Here is a 19,626-nt window from a genome sequence, read left to right as displayed (position 1 = left end):
TGAAAGCGACACAAGTAGCTCTCTAAACTGCTAACCCAGTGTACAAATGTGTAAAGATGTTAATTACAGAGCACATTTAAAAGCATGTGGGAATAGTGTGCGGTTCCAGCATTGAAGCAGGACCATGTGGGGCCCTTTAACAACACAAAAGCCCCAAGTGATTACATATTTATAACCAAGACCAACCCTGGCAGTTGTCCCCGGTATCCAGGTTGAACTATTGATTAGATCTGCCGTTTGATCTTAATGCCTTTTCACTTTTAAACTCTGTTCACATACATATTTAGAGATATCTGAATGCACATGGAAAAAGGAGCATTTGTCATAATTATCCAGTTTATGGCAGCTAAAATAATGCAGTTTTATTACAAATGAAAGCAGCCACTATTGCAGAATGTCACTGGACACAAGTGTGCTATTTGTTACTCTCTTGCAGTATTGATAATGAGGATTTATTATGGCACGGTTGACAATGAATGCAATGTGCATGCGTTAGTGGGAGGGATTATCCACCAAGTAGGGCAAGTGGCTGAGGCTAAGGACTGCAATTCCATCCAGCCTAGTTCATTTCAGTCATCCGCTCAGCGCACAGACGGAACAAGGAGAGCAATTTCAGCGCTGCGTATTTGTCAAAGCCCCCCCAAAAGCCTAAAGTTAAAAAAAAGAAACAAAGAAAGAACAGAAAAAATGGTAAAGTACATGAGACATCACAGCGAGCTGAAACCCGAAGAGGTCATGTCGGAGTCTGATGCGTCCATGGACCAGCAGGATTTCGGAGAGATGTCCGACTATTCTTTCAGCGACGTTATATACTCCAAATGTTCCGCAATGGACCAAATCGGCACTTTTATGAAGAACGTGCAAGTGCTGCTCGATGCAGCCAGTTACATTGAAAACGTTGAGAAGAACAACGGAAGTAAGTAAACACGGGCTGCAGGGGATATTAACACGTAATGCGCCGAGCAGACAACAATAGAGGCGAAGGCGACAAAAGACGCGCAGCCCGACAGCAGCCCGTCATGTTTTACCTGCTACTGGGAAACCGTGCTGTCTCAATCGGCCTCACACTTATCCTGCGTAATATGACCACTCGAAGAACTCCAGAAATCACCGAAATTTGGAAGTCGGGAAACAATCGCATAGCGGAGACAGCCTCGCAACAATAGCCTTGCAGCGATCCGCTCCCATTAAAACCGGTGTTTTTGCAGACCGTGGGAGACGCAGACCGGCTCATAACGCACGGTTCAGTGTATTCATTATATGAACTAGCACAGCCATGCATGTGTGCGCATTTACGTTCATACATGTAGACGTTTATGACACGAGACATCCAGTTTATACTTCTTTTTTTCTATCATTCTCTCACAGCTAATTTTAAGATTGCGCTCCTAAAATATCACATCCACTCTGAAATCTCGCATTTACGCCCTCTCTGATCTAGACTGCAATGTGTGTTTTTTTTTAATTTCCACTGAAAATTCCTAATTCGAAATCCAACTGCGGGTTTGCTCGGCCAGCATCTGCTTCCTTGTATGTGTTGTTCACATGGTTTCCACATGGAACAAATTGCAAAGTTCTCATTGGTCAGGATCCATGTTCCCAACGCGAGTGTCACTGCAGCTGACCAATCGCGTGCAGGATTGTGTCTGGCGAGGTTTCTGGGAACAGTAGTTCTTGTGTGATTTGTTAAATTCTTCTTGCTTGAGGGCTGTTTCCAAGCGTTTGCTCTTCAGTCTGGACTGTTCTTGATAAGTTTAAATTGTCTTGCTCTAAATGAAACTATATGTATATATGCATGGACATTTTTTAAGGTGTGCTTGTGCATTGCACTGAATTTTAGTCATTCCAAGGATGTGTTGCCATTGCTCAAATCCAACCATCTTCTTCCTTGTAGCATATTTAATCCTCTTTATCTTTTTTCTTCTATCACCAGAATGTGAGCACGGGTATGCTTCAACATACCCCGCAACCCAGATTTCACTTCAACAGAAACAACGCAAACTGAAGAACAGGAAACTGGACAATATTCACAATAGGTAGGTTAAAGTCTTGAAATATATTCATATGCATATGCTGTATTTTGCATATTTAAGCCATGTGACCGTTCTGGTTATATATTTATCATTTTCAACAGGTCAGCACACAATGAACTGGAAAAGAACAGGTGAGTGAAAAATCACAGAGGAGGTCACTTATATGCATGTTTAGGATATAAACACATAATGCAGACAGGTGAAGACTGCACTAAAAAGGATAAAATAAAGACAATAAAATGTTGCGAGTCATACTTCCTTCGTTGTTACCTATGCATAACAAGTTGACTGTGAGGATGAAGGATGGAAAAAAAACGACAGCACGCCCATAGTCTTTAATCGTCTGTGGCAGTTTATCTCAACAGTCGGTTGTTTCGAAATGGAGCTTCAAACTCATAAAATAAAAGCTTTCTGCGTCCTTGTTTGCATATCTAAGTCATATGCTAAATATGTTGGCCATGCATTTTCAACATGACTCGTACCAGAGTTCTATAAGTCAGCATAGTATCATCATGGGATTATAAAAAAAGGCCTTCTTTTTATCAACAACTCTGATATTTCATGAGTTGTGTGTGATAGGAGAGTGCGTTTTGCGAGGCAAATAAAAGGGAGATGTAAGCAGCACTGTTCCTAGAGGACATGCAGACATTTCCCCAGTCAGCAAATGGGAACCGTCTGTTTCCAGACAACAGGGCTCCTTCGTGAGAGATTCTAGAGCTGCAGGTCTAACTGCAGCCTTCTTCTGTAGCTCCAGGATGAGGCAGCCTCTGCTCTGAAACAAATGTCAGGACACATTTATCCTAAAATTAAATGCCCAGCCATGTGTGACATATTCTCACTTTAAATGATAAATGAAAAGAGGAAGAGAGCATCTTCAAGAAGGCTCATAAAGGACTGTTTTCTCTTACAAAATGGTGGCCAATGCAGAAGAAAAGAGATGACATCATGACTTGACCTACATTTTAAACCATTTTTTTGAAAGGATAGTGAGTGTCCTTTGCCAGTTTCTGCATTCATTCAGACCACAGGCTCAGAGGCTTTGGTGGATCAGAAATAGAATATCAGGCTGACCTCGGCAGTTTTTAAATCTGGGACCAGACAGATCCATATTTAATTGTAAGGGAGTCAGATGGCATAGCTTATGAACAAAAGGGATAAACAGATAAAGTGCCAGGATCCATTAACACTTACATCACTCATCATCCTGAATAGAACTGATGAGGATCAATCAAGTAGTTTTTGCTTTTTCTAATAAGATACAAATCAAATTGGATGAGGAGGTAATAATCTGACCGGATGAGGATCAGTGCAAATGAATACATTACTGTGCAAATTCATCAGTCAGTTTTCTGTTCATGTATTATGTTGAATAATGCAGATTGCTCTATGTCATTTACAGGCGAGCACATCTTCGCCTGTGCTTGGAGAGGTTGAAGTCCCTCATTCCTCTGGGACCAGACTGCAGTCGGCATACCACTCTGGGACTGCTCAACAAGGCCAAAGCACATATCAAGGTGTGGTAGTCTAGGGGAGATGGTGCTGTAATGGGACTAAGAGCTGATTTCCTCTCAAAAGTAGTAATACAACCATACTGACATTGTGCTTTTTCTGCCTGACTGCCAACGTGTTAATAGTTTGGTTAATATCGTTTTGGGAAAGCAGCAGCAACAAGATAACCGTTTAGTCAACATGCCGGAAAAGGCCTTATTCACAGCAGGGGCTTTGACTTGTCGTAGCACGAAAAACACAGGTGATACTAATAACATAATGTGTCCCAGCAAGCCATAGCGGTGTGACGGCGAGCCAGCATGAACTGGCCTGAAATCAAACAGAACTGTCTGCCGTGTTTCTGCAAAGTGGTGAGATTCAAAGGCCTGGATACAGGCAAAGCGTGACTAAGAGCAGGACCCTGAAACCAAAGCAACTAAATTCAGTCATGGGTAATTATCAGTAAAAAAAAAAGAATAATAAAATAAAAAGAAAAGGCCTGTTGCTGTCAACAGCAGTGCCGGCATTCTGTTTACAGCAAATTGCTTTGTATATTGGCTCAAACGGGGGGGGGAGAGCTGTGTTATTTCCAGCAGCCGCTGCAGGATGAAAAGGTTTGATTTTAATTGTAACTGACTCAGTTCAAACACCAGGAAAGGAGAAGATACGACTAGATAAACACAACATTTATCATAAACTGGCAATAAAGCAACGCTAAATGCTTGCGCGCTGATGGTTTACATGTAAAGTAGGGATTTTTCGAGCAGAGTCACTTTTCCCAGAACCCCGAGATGATTGGACCTTAAGGCAGCTGCTGTGTGGTTGTTTGAGTTTTTCTTCCCCTTTGAAAAAATCTCCCTGGGGATGTTTGCAGGGCTCACCTTTGCAAGGTTTTGAGCCTTGGTAAGTCTTTGATTAGAACTTGTGTCTTTAACACCGCAGGATAACATCAGAATGGGACACTTAACCCTGGACCTAGGAGCACTGCAGCTATCCTGCTATTAAAACTGGTTGACTGACTGAACTAAAAGAGACTTAAAGATTTCAAACATTCAATGCAATGGCTCCCCTGAGTACAGCAAGCAAACTCAGATCAAACTTTGGTGGAAAAATTAGTGCTGTTTTTTTTGCCCCGTCTGTACAGTTTCCAGCTGTGAGCAACAGCTAAAGAATGACTAAGGGCTACAATATGAAAGCAATCCTGGCTTGGCAACAGGCTCTGAGAGTTTATCACAGTCGGGGTTAGTGAGTAAAGTACCTAAGATGTCAGCTGTTGACTTTGGACTTGCCTGTTTCAGATCCAGGAAATGAGGCTTTTGAATGCTGCTGCGGTGTATTTTTGGAACCAGGGGTTGTGCAGTACAATAAAAGGTGGAGCAGGTGCAGCCAATAATAAGCTCTGTTGAGCTGCAGAGAGAAAGGCTAGTACTACTGTCACTTATGTGGAGGCTCCATTATACCAAATTCCATTTAGTTGAACTGGAAGTTCACCTCAATTATACAAACACACAAGTCTATTTAAACGTTACTCAGAACTAGCAGGTCAAAATTCTTACCCTTCATAATATAATACCACAAATACATTTTTGTCATATTTATATAAAATGAAGCAGGTGTCTCAGCCAAAAAATCTTTATTTATATTTCAAGCTAATATGTCCCAAATGCTTATTAACTTAATAATATAATAGGGGACATTACATGAAATGTAATACACAGCTTTTGCCAATATGAAAAGCAGTCCTTTTTCAATTAATTATTTTCCCCCAAAATCACTGTTCATTTTACACATTCTGCCACTTGGAACTATAAATGTGCAGCTGTGGAGAAATTACATTAGTCTTAATGTACGCATAAGCAGCAAATCTTGTTCAACTGCTGGTTTGTGTGCAAATGATCCGGACTATGCTGCTATAGTTCCATACATGATCTTTGATTCATGGGACAACTGGGCGTAATGACCGGGATTATGTGATCTTATATCCGTATGATTACAGAGGTTCATAATTGAATTTCAGGACTTTGGTTATTTCTTAGCTTAACAGCTACAATTGCAGTAAACAGCTTGAAGTACACACATCCAACAAAAACTACAGGAAATCATAACTGGACCTAAACTGGACTGGAGTCCAAGTTGGCGAAGGTTAAATGCATAAATTAAAACTAAGAGGGCCAAAAGCAAAACGCTCTTGTCCAAAGAAGGACGGGGTGACCTTTAGATTCATTTGTATAGCGAAGCTCATAAAATGAATTCTCTTCCTTCTCCATCCAGCCATATTTCACTTTTAACCACCACACACAGACACCATCTACTCCCTTAGATCCCATCCAGCAACTTGCTGTCACTGTGTTAAATAATTTATTAGAAAGCGCAGGGGGTTATCGCATTTTACAGCAGCCATATATATGTACATATTACCACATTATCAACTCGCTGCATACATGAGAATTCTGCCATGCTTTCCATATTATGTTAAACATGAGGAACATTTACAGAGGTGTAGTGATAACGATATCTTTGAAAATGCTTTTTGAAAACACCAACTGGGATGGTTAAGAACCTCACAGATTGCCTGACATCGTTGTTAGGTTTCTGCGTAATGCAGTGCCTTTAATTCTTACTCGTGCCACTTTTTAGAAACTTGAAGAGATAGACCGGAGGAGTCAGCACCAGCTGGAGACCTTAGAGAGGGAGCAAAGGCACCTGCAGAGGCAGCTAGCTCTGCTGCAGACCCACGGAGAGTGGGAGCGCGTTCGTACGGACAGCCTGGGTTCCCGCATGGACTCTGATCGCTCAGAGTCTGACAGAGGTTAGTACTTGCACTAAAGGCTTCATTTCATTTCAAATGCAGAGACTGATTTGTATTCATTGGCTTTTTTTATGTGTCTGTGTGTTTGAGCAGAGGAAATTGAAGTTGATGTGGAAAGCACTGAGTTCTCCCATGGAGAAATGGACAGTGTAAGCACCAGTGGTGCAAGCGACCTGGATGACCATAGCAGCCGGCAGAGTTCCGCCAGTGACGAGGGCTACTCCACTTGCAGCCTGAAACTGGCCTTTTCTGCTTAAAGCACCAGCCTATACTTTCATTAAGCTGCAGTCTTTTATGGCTTTTACCTGTCAAAGTACCAGCCTACAGCTCCAGTCTCCCTTACCGTTTAGCTAATCTGTCATCAGAAGAACCAGCCCCTATCCTATCTTTACCTGACAAATGAAACATCTCCACCCAAGAACCAGCCTTAAGTTCAGCTCAAGTCTGAAAGTCTAAAACAGTCTCCTTCCAAAAGCCAAGCGGCTCCAATTTACACAACCACAAATCTCCAGCAATATACGGTTTCCTTACTTTAAAAGATGACTTAACCAATCACCCGAATGTCCCTTTACCCATTACCAGCTTGAAGCCGCCATACCTGCACTTGATAGTGATCCTTTAGAGGACCCATGAATGCACCTGTGTCAAACACTAAAGGCTAAACTGTACCTTTAGTGAAGTTGATCCTCAGAAACCAGCAAAACAGACAAAAAAATCCCAAATACCAGCTAGAAACTCACCATTGGGAACGTTCGCTCCATTGCCTTGTAAAAACAAAAAAAACATGGCCCTTTTTCTTTGGATAATATATCCAGATAGCACTTCTTGTCAATGTACAAGTCAGAGGAAAGGGCTAAAATGTCTGCATTCCAAAATGTTTATCATACTTCTATAACCTCTGCTTTAGGACCCACAAACATCATCGATCCATGTGGCGTCCCTCTTCTTAAGTGACATACAGTCAGATACAGACAGGTGGTGCAGTCCACCCTTGTTATTCTAATTTATTTTGCATATAATATTTATTTTTGGTATATTTAATTGTACTGTAGCTAGGTCTTGGTCATGCTTGAATGGGAAAAAAACCTTGCTGTTAAATTCTTTTATTATTTTCTGTTTCTAAATGTTTACCAAACTTACATGATGTAAAATCCCCACTGAAGCAGTGCTATGAGTTTAATGCATTACTCGAAATGCTTTCACACTGTGCGTGAATTAAATTTTTTTTAGACAGTAATAAGCTATCCCGCACTTGTCCAAGCACAAAGCTCAAGCAATAATGCCTCTAGTTTTAATATATCTTCAGTGTTGGCTGGGTTTAGCACATTATTCTGTCCGTCCAACTCCAAATTATAGTTTTCCACTTGCTCCAGCGGTAGTACCAGCTATTCATAATCAACAGTGAAATGATTGTAATGGACTCGAAACGCTATGGTGCATGTGTATTTGAATGTAGCCTTTCTAATCATGTTGTAATGTGCTTTTGATTGAGTCTTAAAACCATGTTTGTAGCATGAACCACATAAACACCACAGATTTTGGTTTGTACTTCATTGTTTAACTTTTTTGTTTGTATCGTAGCAGAAAAAGCTAAAATCCTTGAAATCTGGAGACTTGATAATTTGATGTGTATTTGACGCAAAGAATTGCACTGCTGAGCTATTCGAATCCATGAAACCAAATGAGACCATTTATCTGCATTCTTCTGATCCAGTTTCTAAGTAGATCACCACCAAATTGTGTCTTAAAGTGGGTATATGACTCTTGCACCTGTAACCCCCAACGTGTTTGGGAAACTATAAAATGCACTATGAAAATGACTTTTGTTAAGGAAGTACGTTGAAGCACACCCCCAGAATGTTTTTCTTGTGCTTAATCAGCCATCCAAGGTGACTTTTTTGCAAAACATGTGCTGCTGGTCCCCTGCTTTGTTACAGTTCCTGATAACTACCCTTGAAATCTTAATAAACCTCTACACAGAAAAACCCCAATCCTGTCTATTTTAATCCCTACTTTTAACGGTCAATAAAGTTATAAGAGTTGTATTAGAACAGAGCAAGTTTCACATGTAAGTCAGGTCTGTGGTGTAGCCAGTTTACCAATGTTGAGCATCTAACATAAAAAAATACATAAATAAATAAAAAATCATGTTACTCAAATGAGAAAATCGGTTGTATTCACAGCTGCAACCTGATGTTGACGACATCGCTTTGCCACCACCTACAGGACCTGACGGTGCCACAACTAAAATACACTGCTGAGATGGTGAAATGATGTAAAGGATCAAATCTTTAAAAACTGAAAACAATGTTTATTTCACTGTTATATGTACATGAGGGAAAACTTAAATTCAGCCAACTCAAAATCAACACCATTATTAATTCACTTTCCTAGAACACGTTAATGTTTAAAATCCAGCCTCAAATGCAAACACCACATCTACAGGCGCATGTTTATAAATAAAACAGATGGTATTTGGCCTCAGTGGACAAACAGCAAACTCTATGGCTTTTCTAAAACACCATTTCCTTTTCTTACATAATAGATGACCTTGCTCCAATGGAGGGCAAGTCCCTCATATGGATTTTATTTGTTGTGCCTAATAATAATAATAATAATAATAATAATAATAATAATAATAATTATATATATATATGAAACTACAACAATATTTCAAAACATTGGTGTGCAAGCGCTTACTTTCAAAGCTTACTTTACTCGAGAAACTTAAATCATGTATAAACACAATGGAAAGCACTGATACAGCTAGTATACAGTGGACTATTATGTACAGGTCATATCAGGTCATTGTGGCATTAGATGTCTGACATTGTATTTGGACGTATCATGGTACTGGGTCATAGGCTTGTCTGCAATACCACACGTTCCCACTCCCACCTTTCCGTTGACGCTTTCTGGAGATGCAAATATGCTCCTCTTCACCTAGAATAAACAAAAGCACATGGAAATCAACATTAATAGCTGTTGCAACAATGTAGTACTGGAAAATTTGTATTAATTATGCATTACAAAGAACTTAACAGTAACCTATGGACACATGTCACTAGTTTCAAGCCGATATCTTGGTTTTTCTTAAAAATAACTTACCTGGCCTTTCTTGTTCTTTGAGTAGGCTTTGTTGTTGAACTGCTGCCACTTTGACTTTTGCTCCTCTCGTTCTTGCTCCAGCTCCTTCATCCTCTGTACCTTCTTCTGAGCTTTCTTCTTTTTATACTCCCTCTGCTCTGCTATCTGCTCTTTCCTAGAGAGAGAGAGAGCGCGCGCGAGAGAGTCAATACAGATTCCCCCCGATTCTAATTTTCTTTCTCAGAATTGTAACTGACAGCATTTACACAGAAAAAATAAAATTTTCTCCAACACAAAACATATTTCATAATAAAGAGCTTATTAAATGGGGGGAATTTTCCTTTAACTGCTGTAAGTTAAAGGATGTTTTCTCACTTTATTGAAAATAAAGTGCTCTGCTACTGGAAAGCGGTACAAAAAAAAAATTAACTGGAAGTGTTGCTGTACACCCAACCGAATCTGACAGATTTTACCTTACCAACCAAAAGCAGGTGCAGCAGATCTATTCAGCAAAAGACTTTCAGATACTTGCATCATTTTACAATGTGCCTATAAATTTGCCTGGTAGCAGGACACTGTCCCTTTTCTTGTTTATATTCATCTCCACAATTTTCCTTTTAACAGCTTAAATCCCTTGCTCTTGCTGAGACTGCTGCCTTGTGGCTGGCTTTGAGTCCTTGATACTTTGAGCTACTTTCCCTCTGTTAACTTCTTTAGAGTGTCCACATTTAGCTGTCTGATTAGGTTTGTTGTTACAAAGGTTTTCACGGTGGTCTTTGGCAAACTTACTTCCTTTGCTTTGTTAGCATATGGCTGTAACTGCAGAAGTGACTATTTGTCTGCGCTGCTGTGCGCAAGTTGTGTATGATTGAAGCAGACCAGTTCTTAATCAGCCATATGACCAATTAATGACGACTCCAGAACAAGAATACTGGAAATTTGCCAGTTCCGGTCCCTCGAATTTTAGCCCTTGTTTATAGAAACAATCTTATTTTTCTACTTTCTTTTTTATTAGTAGACATTGATGTGTCTCTACTAATAAAGCTACTTGTTACAGGTATATGTACTGTTTTAAACTGATGATTAAATGAGAAAAGAAACTTTTTTCATGGATAATAGTAGAATTTCCTATTGTTTTCTTATAATAATAATAATAATAATGGATTGCATTTATATAGCGCTTTTCTAGACACTCAAAGTGCTTTACAATTCCACTATTCATTCACTCTCACATTCACACACTGGTGGAGGCAAACCACAGTTGTATCCACAGCTGCCCTGGGGCAGACAGACAGAAGCGAGGCTGCCATATCGCGTCATCGGCCCCTCTGGCCAACACCAGTAAGCGGTAGGGTGAAGTGTCTTGCCCAAGGACACAACAACCAGCTACAGACAGAGCTGGGGATCGAACCGGCAACCTTCCGGTTACAAGATGAGCTTCCCAACCCCCTGAACCACGGTCATTATCAGGGAATTATCATTTCTCCAGAATCAGACAAAAACATCTAAAAAAACGTTTCTTTGAGTGACTTTGAGACTATTATCGCCTTTGCAGCAATATGAAAATGACAGCAAACACATCCAACTTTTTTTTGGGGGGGGGGAGGGAGAGAGAGAGAGAGAGAGAGAGAGAGAGAGAGACGGAGTGTGTTTAAGGCATCTTCTAGTTGTCAGCTTGTAAGCACAAGTGTCAATGTGGAGATTCTGTAGTTCTGTTCTATGTCTGCTGTTTGCCCACCTGAAGGGTGTGTAGATGGTACAGTGTAGTGCAATCTTTAGATGGTTATCTTCAGGGAGGCGCAAGCTCACAGTTTTATGACTAAATTTATGTAACATACACACCCAAGCACACCTGTTGACACAGAAACTATAACATACCTTTTATAGTCCTGGGTCAATGCACTCCTTCCCCTTGTGCCACCATCACCATCATTATTATTATTATTATTATTATCATTATCATCAATAATTAATTTTATCTGAAAAGGTAACATGTACAATATTAACAAAATGTTGCCATTCCAGGCATTGTACCAGAGTTAGCTTAAGCTAATTTGGATATGTAGTCCCTCTTTACCCATTTTATAGACTAATTAGTGTGCGCAGGCCCCTGTTACTGATTTGTACTTGCACTTGTTTCTCATCCTGCCTTCCAAAACAACTGACTGGACCGCTTCAGTCCCACGTTCCAGTCAAGCATCAACACTAATAGCTGCAGCTGCTTTAGGGCTGCTAAACTATCATTTTAGGCTCCTATAATTTACTGTTAGCAGTTTGTTGCCCTTTTTCATTGCTCTGTACGGTTGATGCAAAAGTTACCCATAGCTTGATAGTAAAATTCTATATTGTTTTTTCCTAACAAACTTTTTTTCTAATGGCGCTACATCCTTTTGTGTTAAGTAGCATGCAGTTAAGTTTAATTTTGTTATTTTCTTTTAATAACATTAGCTAAGCTAAGTTCGGCTTCAATTACTTTTTTGAGTTATGTAGCACCAATTCTTCAAAGTTCTTGTGTTGTTAGTTCTAAAGCTTTAAAATCATTTAATTGTTTCTCAATTGTCCGTATGATTGATTACAGTTGTTCCCATTCCTGTCCTTGAATTAAGTTCAGTTTTATATGCACAGAGCTTCATTGAGTGAGTTAGAGAAGAGTTTGTTCATACCTTGACTTTGGCTTTACACTCCCATCCTCCTCCAAAAGCTTTCCTTCCTCTACTGCCTTGAGGTTCTGTAGAGGAATCACTTCAGCATTTCCATATCCAGTGAAGGTAACGGCTGCAGTGCCGTTGTCTCGGTCTATCTCCTCAATCTCAGCTTCATAAATCCTGCAAAGAAATCCCGTCTGTAAGCAGGTGAGTATGAGCCAAATACTCCAGCTCTACTTTATAAGTAAAGCCTAAAACTAACATATAATCTGTCTGTTAAATACAACTACACATCTTACACCATTTTCTATTTTTACAATTTTTACAATATATATTTATAAAAAAAACTGTACACTTGTTTCCTTAAACATGGCTAAATGTGTGGATTTAAATCTAAAATTGTTGTTTATAATATTGTTTTTACAATGCTGTCCCATATCAGTATAAATAGTCTCATTTCCTTGACTCACTGAACAAGTACAGTTGGAAATGTAGGTACTTGACATGTGCAACTAACATGCATCTACAAAAATAATAAAGTAAATAATAAAACAGCTACTGCGAATCAGATGAGGGTTTAAATTGCAGCGCTATAAAAAGTATGCGGACACACATAATGTTTTCATTTAAAGAGGCTGCTGACACTCACTGTCCGTCCTGACTCCACATAGCCAGACACCTGTCTCCCACTTTCCAGCCATGCTTCACAGGAACTGTGTCTGAGCCACTTGTTTTGGGAACAGTCTCTGCCGGCTGTGAGGTCAGGAGGTCTTTTGTCAAATCAATGACTTCCTGCAAAATACATAAAAGGAAATCAGATTTTCATTTTTCATCAGAAAATATAGTTAACAGTACCATTTAAAGTCACTGCAGTCGTAACAATAAAAACAGAGTGACAGAGCGATTTCAAGTGCCAAAGTATCATAATATAAATCACTGTGGCACGCGCCACAATTAAGGTTTAAAACATTCATCAGTTAAGGAAATCAAGCTCAACTGTAAAGACAGTCAGACAGAACTTTAAAACATTAAAATAGGAATAACACAAAATATTGTCTTTTGAAACATTTCAGTTTTCTACAAGTTGGAATGCATGCTATTGCCTTCATGCAAAGGTTTAATTTGTTAAATGGGGTATTCTCCACATAGGATAAAACCTTATCAGGAGATCATCAGTTCTTTTCCACGTCACAACATCAGCATCAGTCCACACACATTAGGGAGCATCAAATTAATATATATATATACACTATTTAAAAAAAATGTAGCTAATTTGTTGAAAAAGATCTAACTTGATGTATTATGCCAAATTTCAATAATATATATATTTCACAACTATATAAATGTGACCGAGTGTTGTGCCAAAAGGTTATTGCAAGTATTTAAACTGTTGTAAATGACTTGTTGACCTATAATCTGTGAAACATCTCTCCTGAATGATAGCAAATAATTTTGAGTCATTGACAACATTGTGTAAAAAAATATTTAATTTATAGTTTGTTTGTTTTTTCATTTATTCAAAACTTATAAATAATTCCTTTAGGTTTTCGTTGTGTTACTTTAAAAGTAACAGCAACACATCACTTGCTCACCTTGCTTTAAAAGAAGCAATTGTCTACTATGAGTAAATTAAACAAACCTGTAAGTCTTTTTGGAGTTTAAGAAGGTCTTCATTGTCTGGATCAGTAGATAGAGCGACTTCAACTTGCTGCAGCTGGGCTTTGTAGTTGCTCAACTGTTTAACCAAGTCCTCCGACATCTGTGTTGACAAAACAGGGAAAATGGCTACTTGCGTTAGCACATATCCTATAATTCCGTGACAAACGGAATAAATGTGCGTGCTAGCCTGGATTAGGCATATGCCGAATGTACAAACTTCTAACGTAGGCTGTGTAAAACCCGTAATGAGTGAAAGCTGTGTCACAAAAAATACTAAAGACCATGATTTACTTTTGTCTCATATAGCATCCGCGCTAACATGGCGCTAAACGGTTAGCAAGTAGGGTTCCCTTGGCCCTAAAATTGCGTAAATGTAACGTACGTCGGCTAATGCTAACTATAAGCGGCACACTGGTTGAGAGACAAAAATAACAGATTACTGTGTAATCTTACCTCAATATCAATACTCTTTGCCGATAAATATAGTAAGCATTCAACTCGAAACCCGATATCTTTGTTCAAAATGCCTGCTTAAAAAGAAAGAACAGTCCACTCTCTGTACTTCCGTCGCGGATAACCAGCCGGAAACACATTGAAGACGCTCTCGCGATAACAGATGAGCTCTGATGTCGCCAGCGCCCCTGACGGTGATAATAATATTGTCTTTTTGCATATCACAAGTGAACCATACCCTTATCCTATAGGATGAACGTTATAAAATAAAAGCTTAAACATTTTGGAGACTCCAAGGGTAAAACGATGAATCAAAAGGTTGTTTAATTCAAATACGAATCAGGTCCACAACAGAAAAACTGAACTTCCTACAACTCACATGTTGTTTATTTTGGCTATGTAGGGATGCAGTTTTTGTAAAAAGTTTATCTATGCTCATAATGGGCATGAATGTCACGATAATTTGTGGCTTTAAATTATATCTTTGATCAGTCCTTTTTCCAGAGTGGAATGATGCTGCTGACCCTAAAGACTTTTTAAAAAACAAAGACAATAATTGGCTGCACAAGTTTGAATTTCTCACATTCTTACACAATTTCTCTAAACCAAATCGGGTCAAGATTATACACCCAGATTCAAAAATATAAGCAAACTCATTTAAATCCTTTAATAAGTGGTGCTCAAGGTTCTACAATATATTTTAACTTGACAAGGCCAAGCCCTATTAACCTTTTATTAGTGATCATGATTGACTAAAACGTGGTAGTTTCTGTTTCCCAGCATAAAAAGGATTTGTTTGACAGCATTCATTGGACAGAGCAATACTCAGAACAATGGTAAAGTCCAAGAAACTCAGTAAAGATCTAAGAAGGAGAATTGTAGATTTTTGCAAGTTGGGAAAGTCTCTTGGAGCCATTTGTAAATAACAGCAGATTCCAAGATCATCAATTCAGACAATTTTACAATTTTAAGTACAAGTTATTCAGCTCATGGCCACTTTGCCAAGGTGTGGAAAACGGTCCAAATTGTCACCCTCAGATGAGAGGAAATTGGTTAGACTGTTCAGGAACAACCCAGGAACCACCAGTTGAAGCCATGAGGTTTTCAAACCTAAGAAAACTGTACCAGCTGTCAAGCATGGTGTTACCATCATGCTCTGGGACAGTTCTGCTGCCAGTGGTACTGGTATATTGTACAACGTGACTGGAATAATAAAAAGGGGGACTACTTCCAAATTCTACAACTTTACCTCAAATCAACAGCTAAAGTGTTAAAACTTGGGCACAATTTGGGGGTTCCAAAAGGACAATGATCCCAAATACACATCAAAACTGGTTTAGATTGAATATAGAATAGAATAGAATAGAATAGAATAGTCATTGAAGATGTACAACAAAATTCTGGGTGCTCTACACCAACTGTGATGAAACAAAATAAAGCTGGCTTCATTATTCTGGCCTTCCCAAAGCCTACTGGCTTTGGCTACTAAAAGCATCTGGTCGAGGTGCAACATCCTAAGAGACATTTAACCAGATATTAGACCATCATAGACGTTATGACGGTGCAGATGTTAAATATTAATAATAATTCAGTGTCCAACCTAACAACCCTCAGGCCAGTGGATCAGAGTTTAATGGCCCATGTAAATTTTTATTGGCTTTTGAAAAAAAGCTTGTATTTCTATATTTTTTAATATGAATGCAGTTTAGTTAACACAATATTTGATACTATTTCACTTTCAATGTGAAAAAATGTTATGAAAGCCTTGAGATTAATATGGTCTAATACAGTGGTTCTCAAACTGTGGTATGCGTACCACTGGTGGTGCTTGGGCTCTCTCTAATGGTATGCGGAAAAATCTCCCAAAAGAATTTTAAGATTAATTAATATACCATTGTGGAGGCATTGCGGAGATGACACAAGAGTTCCTGAGGCTCTTCTGGGAGTCGATCAGAAAAACGTCTCCCCTCCCGGAGCGTGAGTCCTCTGTGAAGTCCTCTGTGAAGAGCACCCTTTCCTTATTGCCAGTGGTCGCCGCTGCTACAGACCGCTGGCAGGCTCATTTCCCTGTTTTAACCATCATTTTTAAATGGACAAAACTTCAGTCAGGAGAACTACTGATATAATCCATCCACCACACGAGGTTAATCATTAATATACTGCTCCATGGGCTGGGCTGTAGTTACATAACAGGTTTTAAAAACTGAGCTTTAAGCAAGCAAGCAAGCAATTTATTTATATAGCACTTTCAAAACAACTCTCAGCTGAAAACAAAGTGCTGTACATATGACACAACAAATAACAATAGTGAAATAGTATATGTAAAAAATAAATAAATAAAAAAAATAATTAAAAGAAATGCAAATTGAATTAGACTAAAAAAATATAAAAAGTCCAGGTCAGACTGTGTCATAAACCAGGGAGTAAAAGTGAGTTTTAAGACGGGCTTTGAAGATGGACATTGATGGAGCCTCTCTTATGTGCTGAGGCAAATTGTTCTAGAAGTTTGGAGCAACAATAGAGAAGGCCCTGTTCCCTCTGAGCTTCCTCTTAAACCTGGGTACCTCCAGGAGCAGCTTGTCAGCTGACCTGAGAGACCTAGGAGGGGAATAAGCATGACGAAGCTCAGAGAGATAAGGTGGAGCAAGACCATTTAAACATTTAAAAACAAACATTAAAATTTTAAAATGAACTCTAAAATGAACAGGCAGTCAATGGAGTGAAGCCAGGATAGGAGTTATATGCTCTCTCTTACGGGTTCTGGTTAGAAGTCGTGCAGCAGCATTTTGGACCAGCTGCAGACGAGAGAGAAGACACTGACTAACTCCAAAATACAGTGCATTACAGTAATCCAAAATTTAAAATGAATAGTGGTAATAAAAACTGAGAGAGGCCAACAGTGATCACTGACTGTTTTTATAGGCTTGTTCAGATTAAATAGAAAAAGGTACAAAGCATTAAAACATGTTAAAAACACAACAGCCTTAATAAACGCAGAGCAGCTTGGACCTGCAAGCAGGTTTCATCACATCATCGCTTAAAGATTGGATATCCCATTTGCTGTGAATGTTTTAATATTGTTATTATTATTATCACTTGTCACGTCCTGTTTATGAAAGTTAAAATAATAACATTCATATAAGAAATATAATTGTCTCGTGTAAACTGTATATGGTGTTAAATAAATAGATCTATACTACTGTACCTCATATATTTTATGAGGTGGTACTCATTGTGAAGAGTTTGAGAACCACTGGTCTAATGTCCCCCTTTCGACTCAATCCTGTTTGCTGCAGGTATTGCTTCCATGCAAAATAGGAAGGCTACTGTATCATTTAAGCACCAGCCTGTTATCAGACTAAGTTAACAGTTCATCTGCATATTTTAATACAACTGGAGGCCTACTGCAGATTTTTCTCAGTGTAAAACAAAAGGAGCAGCTTTAAGTTTGTTGATTTAAGTTTGTGCTTTGATGAAGGACTCCCGCTAGCTTTTTCCCAGTAAAGGTTTTATTGGTGATTACAGGAACTGCGTCGCTGTTTTGCAACTTTACAAACACGTTTTCTTTCACTCGACCTGAGCTCACCGTCTTGGTAAAGACCCCGCCTCTTTGCTCTTCGCGGTGTGTAAACAGACGCCAGCTCCACGTTCAACACGTTAAACTGCCAACGTCATCGTCGCTGCTGCCGTTGTGTTATCAGTGTTTCTGTTTAAAACTGGTGGCTGTGTGGGCTTAATGCGGTCAGACCTTTTATTCACACGCTGCTCTTAACTACGTTTCTATTACGGCTCTGTTTTTGTCCCTGAAACGCTCGCGGTCGAGTTTCCATGGTAACAGTGGCGCGCTACCGAGCCGTGCATTAAACGAAGCATCGAAGCAAAGAATTTGTGTGGAGATTTCCTTACAATCGAATTATTCGAATTACTCGATGAACCGTTGCAGCCATAGTTCTTTTGTTTGCCATTTAACCGTCACTGAGTGGATATTTCTTTTTGCACAATTCAGATCAGCTATGGTTACAGACCATCTCCCTACAGTTGTATTTTTATTCTAATTTAATTGCTAAAAAAAGACACAAAGCACAATCTCCTAAAAAATGTTGTGGAAAAATATATTATAATTATTATATTATCATTTTAGTCTAAATTTAATTTAAACTCAAATTTATCTGGTCAGTATCAAAAATTGTGACTGTACATTAGACCCTTTCCATGGCAGCAATTTTAGTATGAAATAGGTTGGCCAGATGTTACTATAGTGACAATAATGAAAGATCTGTTTTATATAGGTAAAGAGTCTTCATCAGTTACTGGCACTGCATTTACCTGTAATAATATAAATAATAATATATTAAATGCTAATTTGAAAAGTCTATAATTTAAATAGAAGATTTTATGTATTATTTCAGTCAATCACATACAACTGCAAAAAGGTTGGAAACCACTGCTACCCGGCTTAGCTGGTCTTCAAATGATAAAACTGAAGTAAAGTTGTGAAAAATAAACAAAACAGAATCTAGATGGTACAACTTCAGATTAAAATGTAGCATAGGGATGACTCAAATCACAAAATTAATAAATTCTACTTTGTAGTTATATTTAAATATGTAATGTAACAATGTGAAAGTGGATTATAATGGAACTGTTGTTTTTTAAGGTAAGTCACAAGATGTAGACTATTGTGCAAAAGTGCTGAGTCACCCCTGTATAAGAATTTCTTTTATTTATGTATTAATCATATTATTTTTATTGTATAATGCCTTGGTACCAGTGTGTTTTAGCCATTACCGAGACCATCGACTTTGAGGGGACTCCTGCAGATGGGTGAGTTGTCGCAAACTTGTATACAGTCATGGAGAGTTTTTGTCTGGCTGAGGGGGGTGGGGGAACGCTGGCCGACTCCGGAGTTCGAGTCTCCGGAGTGAAAATCCTGGCGGTTGGAGGCCCCAGGCTTGTGTTGGGTACGGTCCATCACAAGGACAGTGGCTCGAGCACGCTGTTGGGGAGAAGCCGACCCAGGCCTGTGTTCGGTCCAAGTACGCCACAGGGACGGCGGTTCGGGTACACTGTCGGAAACCATTTCTGCGTACTACAGTGTGCGGAGTGGCAGTGTTCGTTCCTTGGTCCGTAGAAGGCAAAGAACCTCATGGGGGACGCCTCGTGTAGTAAAGGGAAGCTGGATCAGATAAAGCGTCAGGCCTTCCACCAAGCGGCCAGGGACAAAACTAAGTGTGTGACTGTATGGTAAGAACTGTGGGTAAAAGTATGTTCTGTTAGATGGCAGAGAATGGTTGTGTGAGAAAGGGTTCCCTGAGCATGAATCAGTTGAAAGGTAGAAGAGCAGTTGGGAAGAAAGGAAAAGAGATGTTGAACAAGTGAGTTAATAGGTTAATGTGTGGGTGTAAAAACTGTAAAACAGTGGGGTAAAAACAATGAAAATTGGGAAAAAAAC

At 39.1% G+C, this 19,626-nt stretch overlaps 2 protein-coding genes across 2 annotated transcripts; one reads left to right on the top strand and one right to left on the bottom strand.

Annotated features, from left to right (window-relative positions):
* The first annotated feature begins 542 nt into the window (after positions 1-542).
* LOC134639914 (max-interacting protein 1-like) lies at positions 543-8,807 on the top strand. Its single transcript, XM_063491432.1, has 6 exons — positions 543-916; positions 1,934-2,036; positions 2,135-2,164; positions 3,433-3,547; positions 6,159-6,330; positions 6,424-8,807. The coding sequence occupies exons 1-6, from the start codon at positions 688-690 to the stop codon at positions 6,585-6,587; spliced, it is 813 nt and encodes a 270-aa protein (XP_063347502.1). The 5' UTR covers positions 543-687; the 3' UTR covers positions 6,588-8,807.
* smndc1 (survival motor neuron domain containing 1) lies at positions 8,621-14,317 on the bottom strand. Its single transcript, XM_063491433.1, has 6 exons — positions 14,175-14,317; positions 13,702-13,821; positions 12,712-12,854; positions 12,081-12,242; positions 9,439-9,592; positions 8,621-9,273 (listed from the first exon to the last, which is right to left on the bottom strand). The coding sequence occupies exons 2-6, from the start codon at positions 13,819-13,821 to the stop codon at positions 9,136-9,138; spliced, it is 717 nt and encodes a 238-aa protein (XP_063347503.1). The 5' UTR covers positions 14,175-14,317; the 3' UTR covers positions 8,621-9,135.
* Between the last annotated feature and the right edge of the window lie 5,309 nt (positions 14,318-19,626).

This window comes from Pelmatolapia mariae, linkage group LG13 (assembly GCF_036321145.2).
Source record: "Pelmatolapia mariae isolate MD_Pm_ZW linkage group LG13, Pm_UMD_F_2, whole genome shotgun sequence".
Classification (NCBI taxonomy): Eukaryota; Metazoa; Chordata; class Actinopteri; order Cichliformes; family Cichlidae; genus Pelmatolapia; species Pelmatolapia mariae.
The sequence above is the reverse complement of the archived record's forward strand: the minus strand, read 5'-3'. Positions and strand labels throughout refer to the sequence as shown.

Coding starts and splice junctions, on each gene's coding strand:
- smndc1 (XM_063491433.1), bottom strand. CDS start 13,821: ATGTCGGAGGACTTGGTTAAACAGTTGAGCAACTACAAAGCCCAGCTG. Junction 12,855..13,701: donor AACTCCAAAAAGACTTACAG/GTTTGTTTAATT, acceptor TGTATTTTGCAG/GAAGTCATTGATTTGACAAA. Junction 12,243..12,711: donor ATGTGGAGTCAGGACGGACA/GTGAGTGTCAGC, acceptor ATTTCTTTGCAG/GATTTATGAAGCTGAGATTG.
- LOC134639914 (XM_063491432.1), top strand. CDS start 688: ATGGTAAAGTACATGAGACATCACAGCGAGCTGAAACCCGAAGAGGTC. Junction 917..1,933: donor CGTTGAGAAGAACAACGGAA/GTAAGTAAACAC, acceptor TTCTATCACCAG/AATGTGAGCACGGGTATGCT. Junction 2,165..3,432: donor AATGAACTGGAAAAGAACAG/GTGAGTGAAAAA, acceptor TGTCATTTACAG/GCGAGCACATCTTCGCCTGT.